Consider the following 8,231-nt stretch of genomic DNA (forward strand, 5'->3'; position numbering starts at 1 on the left):
TTGTAAATAATTTAAAAAAAATTTTTTTAATTGGTCAAATAGGCCTTCGTTCAACCCAGTTTTCACATCCAGGGATACTGGTATGAGAATGGCTGATCAAGCCTGATAAATAAAGCTAAGCAGGCTTGGCCCTGGTTAGTGCTTGGATGGGAGACTCCCTGATTCTATAAGCTTTTCAGTTTTATTCCTCATATGTTTTTTTTTTATGGTTTGTTTTTTTTTTTATTTTAATTGGTCAAATAGGCCTTCGTTCAACCCAGGTTTCACTTCCAGGCTTACTGGTATGAGAGTGGCTGATCAAGCCTGATTTATAAAGCTAAGCAGGCTTGGCCCTGGTTAGTGCTTGGATGGGAGACTCCCTGGTTCTATAAGCGTTTCAGTTTTATTCCTCATATGTTTTTTTTTATTATTAAATAATAATAAAAAAACATTTTAATTGGTCAAATAGGCCTTCGTTCAACCCAGTTTTCACTTCCAGGCTTACTGGTATGAGAATGGCTGATCAAGCCTGATTTATAAAGCTAAGCAGGCTTGGCCCTGGTTAGTGCTTGGATGGGAGACTCCCTGGTTCTATAAGCTTTTCAGTTTTATTCCTCATTTGTTTTTTTATTTATTATTAAATAATAAAAAAAAAAACATTTTAATTGGTCAAATAGGCCTTCGTTCAACCCAGGTTTCACTTCCAGGCTTACTGGTATGAGAATGGCTGATCAAGCCTGATTTATAAGGCTAAGCAGGCTTGGCCCTGGTTAGTGCTTGGATGGGAGACTCCCTGGTTCTATAAGCTTTTCAGTTTTATTCCTCATATGTTTTTTTTTATTATTAAATAATAAAAAAAAAAAAACATTTTAATTGGTCAAATAGGCCTTCGTTCAACCCAGTTTTCACTTCCAGGCTTACTGGTATGAGAATGGCTGATCAAGCCTGATTTATAAAGCTAAGCAGGCTTGGCCCTGGTTAGTGCTTGGATGGGAGACTCCCTGGTTCTATAAGCTTCTCAGTCTTATTCCTCATATAGTTTTTTTTTTTTTTTTTAAACAATAAAAAAAAAAACTTTTTAATTGGTCAAATAGGCCTTCGTTCAACCCAGTTTTCACTTCCAGGCATACTGGTATGAGAATGGCTGATCAAGCCTGATTTATAAATCTAAGCAGGCTTGGCCCTGGTTAGTGTTTGGATGGGAGACTCCCTGGTTCTATAAGCTTTTCAGTTTTATTCCTCATATAGTTTTTTTTTTTTTTGGGGGGGGGTAAATACTAAAAAAAAAAAACATTTTAATTGGTCAAATAGGCCTTCGTTCAACCCAGTTTTCACATCCAGGCATACTGGTATGAGAATGGCTGATCAAGCCTGATTTATAAAGCTAAGCAGGCTTGTCCCTGGTTAGTGCTTGGATGGGCGACTCCCTGGTTCTATAAGCTTTTCAGTGTTATTCCTCATATAGTTTTTTTTATTATTATTTTTTGTTGTTTTTTCTTTTTTAAATAAAAAAAAAAACTTTTTAATTGGTCAAATAGGCCTTCGTTCAACCCAGTTTTCACTTCCAGGCATACTGGTATGAGAATGGCTGATCATGCCTGATTTAAAAAGCTAAGCAGGCTTGTCCCTGGTTAGTGCTTGGATGGGAGACGTCCTGGGTTTATAAGCTTTTCAGTTTTATTCCTCATATAGTTTTTTTTATTTATTTATTTATTTTCTGTAAATAATAATAAAAAAACATTTTAATTGGTCAAATAGGCCTTCGTTCAACCCAGTTTTCACTTCCAGGCATACTGGTATGAGAATGGCTGATCAAGCCTGATTTAAAAAGCAAAGCAGGCTTGTCCCTGGTTGGTGTTTTAATGGGAGACTCCCTGGTTCTATAAGCTTTTCAGTTTTATTCCTCATCTAGTTTTTTTTTTATTATTTTCTTCTTTTTTTTTTTAAATAATAAAAAAACATTTTAATTGGTCAAATAGGCCTTCGTTCAACCCAGTTTTCGCTTCCAGACATACTGGTATGAGAATGGCTGATCATGCCTGATTTATAAAGCTAAGCAGGCTTGTCCCTGGTTGGTGCTTTAATGGGAGACTCCCTGGTTCTATAAGCTTTTCAATTTTATTCCTCATCTAGTTTTTTTTATTTATATATATTATTATTATTAAATAATAATAATAAAAAAATTTTAATTGGTCAAATAGGCCTTCGTTCAACCCAGGTTTCACTTCCTGACATACTGGTATGAGAATGGCTGATCAAGCATGATGTGTAAAGCTAAGCAGACTTGGCCCTGGTTAGTGCTTGGATGGGAGACTCCCTGGTTCTATAAGCTTTTCAGTTTTATTCCTCATATAGTTTTTTTTATTATTTTCTTTTTTTTTTATAAATAATAAAAAAACATTTTAATTGGTCAAATAGGCCTTCGTTCAACCCAGTTTTCACTTCCAGGCATACTGGTATGAGAATGGCTGATCAAGCCTGATTTAAAAAGCAAAGCAGGCTTGGCCCTGGTTAGTGCTTGGATGGGAGACTCCCAGGTTCTATTAGCTTTTCAGTTTTATTCCTCATCTAGTTTTTTTTATTTATTTATTTATGTTCTGTAAATAATAATAAAAAAAAAAATTTTAATTGGTCAAATAGGCCTTCGTTCAACCCAGTTTTCGCTTCCAGACATACTGATGTGAGAATGGCTGATCAAGCCTGATTTATAAAGCTAAGCAGGCTTGGCCCTGGTTAGTGCTTGGATGGGAGACTCCCTGGTTCTATAAGCTTTTCAGTTTTATTCCTCATATAGTTTTTTTTATTTATATATATATTATTTAAATAATAAATAAAATCATTTTACTTGGTCAAATAGGCCTTCTGTCAACCCAGTTTCCACTTCCAGACATACTGGTATGAGAATGGCTGATCATGCCTGATTTATAAAGCTAAGCAGGCTTGTCCCTGGTTGGTGCTTGAATGGGAGACTCCCTGGTTCTATAAGGTTTTCAGTTTTATTCCTCATCTAGTTTTTTTTATTTATATATATTATTATTAAATAATAATAAAAAAAAAACATTTTAATTGGTCAAATAGGCCTTCGTTCAACCCAGTTTTCACTTCCAGACATACTGGTGTGAGAATGGCTGATCAAGCCTGATTTTTAAAGCCAAGCAGGCTTGGCCCTGGTTAGTGCTTGGATGGGAGACTCCCTGGTTCTATAAGCTTTTCAGTTTTATTCCTCACATTTTTATATTTTTTTTTTCTTAATTAAAAAAAAAAAATTTAATTGGTCAAATAGGCCTTCGTTCAACCCAGTTTTCATTTCCAGACATGCTGGTATGAGAATGGCTGATCAAGCCTGATTTATAAAGCTAAGCAGGCTTGGCCCTGGTTAATGCTTGGATGGGAGACTCCCTGGTTCTATAAGCTTTTCAGTTTTATTTCTCATATAGTTTTTATTTATTCATTTATTTATTTTCTTTAAATAATAATAAAAAAAAAAACATTTTAATTGGTCAAAGAGGCCTTCGTTCAACCCAGTTTTCACTTCCAGACATGCTGGTCTGAGAATGGTTGATCAAGCCTGATTTATAAAGCTAAGCAGGCTTGGCCCTGGTTAGTGCTTGAATGGGAGACTCCCTGGTTCTATAAGCTTTTCAGTTTTATTCCTCATATAGTTTTTTTTTTTTTTTTTTTTTTTTAATATAATAAAAATAAAAAAAAATTTATTGGTCAAATAGGCCTTCATTCAACCCAGTTTTCGCTTCCAGGCATACTGGTTTGAGAATGGCTGATCAAGCCTGATTTAAAAAAAGATGTAACATTGATGACTACTTGTGGCCAAATTTACAGAGTACTACAACGCCTTACATTACTGTACAGTATGAGGATTATACTATACACATCATTACAGAGCACACACTGACCTGGCCCCTGGAAGCACCTCATGAATACTTGCAAGCTTGTAAATGTGCTTGCTTCATTTATACAGAGTTATATACTGTACAAGGGAGCATAAAATGTCTCTGACTTGTGTAAAATGTTACTGCACTAGGATCTAGATTTTGTGATAAATGCACAAACTTATTTTACTATACCCTGATCAGTCATAAAATTAGGATCACTGGCAGGTAAAGTGAATAACATTACAGAGTGGGATACATCAAGCAGCAAGTGAACATTTTTCTTCTGAGCTTTTGAGGGACTTTGACAAGGGCCAAATTATAATGGCTAGATGACAGGGTCAGAGCAACTCCTAAACTGTGGCTCTTGTGGGATGTTACTGAAGATGGGAAAATAAAACAGATTTTCTACTGACAAGTTTGGTACACTGCATGCATTATTGTTCAGTATGTAACATCTGCAACTAGAGTACAAGCATGTCACTCTGTACAGCCGAACCCTGCCAAACAGAAAATCTTATAAATAAACCTATCATTCTCTCTGCTTTTACAGGGGAGAATTTAGCCAGACCATCAATGTGTCCACTGTGGCCTGTAGACCATCACATAGAAGTGACTGCCAGCTGACGGATCAGTCATTTTATACGCTTTACCAGACACCATAAAAGGTGCTCAGCTGTCTAAAGACATGAAAGTGCTTGGTTAAAGTAACTGTCTGGCCTGGATCAAATAAGTAAAAAAAAAAAAAAAAAGTGTTAAATGATGTAACTTATGAAGTGATTAAACATTGTGACATGGCAAATAAAAAGGCTTTTTATTTTATTTTTTACAAAATATGCCCTTTATTTATTTTTTTTACATTTCTAAAACAATCATTTCATGATTAATTGCTTCAATCCATCTTTAGGAAACATGTATGAAACTTTTTTCTCCATAAACCATATGCACATCTTTCATACAAATAAAGAACATTCAAGAAAAATGTCCCTTTGCCTTTCTCTAGAAAAAGTGTGCAAAATGCATAATTTCATAAAGAGGTAACAATAGCAGCATTTGAAACAGCAGCAGCATCTTTCTATGTATTATATCCAACCAGCCACACACACAAACAGGTTGATTTACAAAGACACCACATGTTCTCTCATCATGGATCTTTTTTTTCCTTTCTTTTTTCGCCCTTTTTTTTTTTAACTTGAACAGTTTTGCCAGGTGCAAACATGTAATACCAAATAGTTCAATAGTCCAAGTAGAAAAAAACTATAGTTTTTTCCTTTTCCCTCCATCATTATAACAAACACATGAATAAGGCAGACAGACAAACACTGAAAAATAAGGACAGATTTAAGAAAAAAATAATAGAATGTCACAGCTGGTGGATGTTATCGATCCATGCATCAGGCAATAATTCCTTCACACTTCTTTAGCATACCTTAATCAAGAATCGGCGAGCTGTGAGCAGCAGATGGCAGCAGCAGGTCAGAAATGGTAGCAGAACTGCAGCAAAGTCCATCTTATTCAGTTCTTAAATATCCAGCTGTAGTATTTTAAACCCACAGTCATCTACATGTGCAGGACTCTGCAATCATGTCCTCGTACTCTTTATAGACAATGCTGCCATTCTTTTCCATCATCAGCACACTGATAGGTTTGTATTTGTAAGGCACACATGATGGCAGTGGGATGTCGGCAACACCGAGCTCACTGATGACTGTCTGGACGATGGCATGGTTGGGAGAGTTGTAGCCATAGTGCAGGATGCGTGGACAGTCACCCATGCAGTAGCGAGGGTTGTACATGGGGGGCGCAATGATCCAGTGGTCCCACCCAAGGTCACGGAAGGCCACTCTGTATGAGTGAAGCTTGCACTGGTTCCTGCCCACACTGTTTTTAGACCGCTTGTAATTGGGAATATCAGAACCAATGCTGCTGGTTTCCTTGGACCGACGAGACCTTGAGCCTGTGTGAGAAGTGGCTTTGACATACTTTGCCGATTCCATAGGATGCTCCTCTTCTTCCAAGAAGAGAAGCAAGGCAGGGGCTCTCAAATGGTTTTGTGGTGGGAAATGTCTCTTGCGTGTCCTGTGCCTCGCAACAGAATGAACCGGGCCAGATTCCCAACACTTGTACTGCATATAGAGGACAAACAGACTGCCTCTAAACAGAGACACATGGGATGTAACATCCGATTCAGTCCACATGCTTCGAGGGCCCAAGACGACAACATCAGTGTCATTGGCATGCTGTGAAGAGGAGATTCTTGCCTCACACATAAACGGAGGGAACGATGCCACAGGGGACCTCAGGTGAATGAAGGATGCCCTGTTTAGTTTGTTCAGTGGGAGGTTTTTCAGTTCATATTGCACAGTGTAGGTATACAGCAGTTCTGCCAACATAAAAATGGGAGGGGGAGAAACAGAATCATTTTCTGGAAAGCAATCAGTTTGGCTCACTCATGTAAAAAACATTCTTAGCTACAAGAAGGATTTAACAGGTGAGAATTTTCTCAGTAATGAGACACACAGATGGTTTGTAAACTCACTGCATAGTCTGAGAACATATGCAATAACTATAGATTGGTTTAGAGATATGATGTAACCAGCACTGCCAGTCACTGCATCATCACATATACAGTCGAAATGAGTGAGTGAATAAAATGTTTTACCCTTTGCTGAAGAATAGAAGTGCTTGCCGGTTCCGGACGCACGAATCAACCTGACTGTGTTGGACCCAAACAATTTGCGTTGTTTCGGCCTGCCGTCTGAATTAGCCGCTTTCTTGTACAGACTCCACATGAACTGCAGACTTTGGTCCTCCGTTTGCTTTTTATAAAACGCGTTACTGTTGGGGTGTCTCTGTTTTGGGTGGCTTTTTCGGCGACTCTGCTCCGTCGCCAGCACCCCGAGGTGTGACGTGGAAAAGGCCATTTTATCCGCCGCGCACGTGAACGCGGGCAACAACAAAAAGAAACACATCAGTACACAAAGTCTGAGGAAGCCATGACTGCCGGCGGCCTTCATCTTTATCCTCTAGCTCGGAGGAGTACAACCGGCGAGGCTACCAGCGTCAAAGAGAGTCAGCTGACTGCTGCTGTTTGACAAAGCCTTCTGCGGCCTCTCAATTAACATCCTCAGCCTCTCCGGGCCTGCTGACGTCACCGACGCGACCGGCAATCACCTGAGACACGCACCTGCCAGCTCCCCTGCGCGAGCGAATATATTTTTAATGCCGCCACATTTACTTTATGAATAGTAACAGTAGCTGTCTGTGCCAACCGCGTATGAAAAATGTAGGCTGCTAAACTCTGGATTCTCTTCTCTGGGGTTATGTGTCGTAGTTTCTCCTAGGGCTTAATAATTTACCCTGAAGTACCTACAAGTTTCTAGCCTTTATTTCCCAAGGAGATTGGAGAATAAGATTGGAGTATACGTAGGCCTTGTTCACATCTAGTGCTTAGCAAAAAATAATAATAATAATAATGTAAATGCATGGTGTACACCAGTTTAATAATTTCAATGTATTGACTTAAGATTTGATTTATAGTTTTTAAAAAATAAATAGGTAGCAAATCTACTCTCCACACTACAATGCATATTTGAATTAACTTTAACTATACAAAGTCCCTTAAATTCACGCCTTGCAAGTCGCCTTGCACTTCCAAGGTTCGGGTTCGGTTCCCGGCCAGGCTTGATTTCTGTTTCTGTGTGCATGGAGTTTGCATGTTCTTCCTGTGCTTGGTGGGTTTCCTCTGGGTACTCGAGCTTCCTCCCACAGTCCAAAGACATGTAGGTTAGGTTAACTGGTGTTCTCAAATTGCCAATAGTGTGTATGAGTGTGTCTATGTCTGTGTTCCCTGTGATGGATTGGCACCCTGTCCATGGTGTACGCTGCCTCGTGCCCTAAGTCTCCTGCGAAAGGCTTCAGGCTCCTTGGACCCTGAATACAGGATTAAGCAGTAATGACGATGACTAAGTGAGTTAATGATTTGTCTGACATATAATTTGAGGTCAGAGTTGTTGGATGGCTTATTTTAATGGCCTCTGTGACCTCACAACACCCATGTGGTCATGCTTCAGTAGACTTGGGCTTATTGGGTGTTTTCTGATGTGCAAGAGGAGTTCTAGTTAAACCGTTGATTATGCAGAATAACATAACACAGGTATGAAAGTAAAAACTACTTTTATTTCTGTGTATAATTGCCTGTTACATTAATGTACCTATCCCAGAGTTTCAATAGTTATTGAAGTTTTCTCACTACCCTGGAGCCATGATGAGACTTCCTGATTCATGTCTGGAATGCAATGCAATGTGTTTGTTAATGATTTTGTGTACAGTTCCCACTGACATATGCTTGACAATAACTCATTT

At 38.6% G+C, this 8,231-nt stretch overlaps 1 protein-coding gene across 1 annotated transcript; it reads right to left on the reverse strand.

Annotated features, from left to right (window-relative positions):
- Window positions 1-4,674: 4,674 nt before the first annotated feature.
- bmp15 (bone morphogenetic protein 15) lies at window positions 4,675-6,965 on the reverse strand. Its single transcript, XM_053500457.1, has 2 exons — window positions 6,529-6,965; window positions 4,675-6,249 (listed from the first exon to the last, which is right to left on the reverse strand). Exons 1-2 carry the CDS (start codon window positions 6,881-6,883, stop codon window positions 5,423-5,425), a joined length of 1,182 nt encoding a protein of 393 aa, XP_053356432.1. The 5' UTR covers window positions 6,884-6,965; the 3' UTR covers window positions 4,675-5,422.
- Window positions 6,966-8,231: the final 1,266 nt, after the last annotated feature.

This window comes from Clarias gariepinus, chromosome 1 (genome assembly GCF_024256425.1).
Source record: "Clarias gariepinus isolate MV-2021 ecotype Netherlands chromosome 1, CGAR_prim_01v2, whole genome shotgun sequence".
In the NCBI taxonomy this organism is placed as follows: Eukaryota; Metazoa; Chordata; class Actinopteri; order Siluriformes; family Clariidae; genus Clarias; species Clarias gariepinus.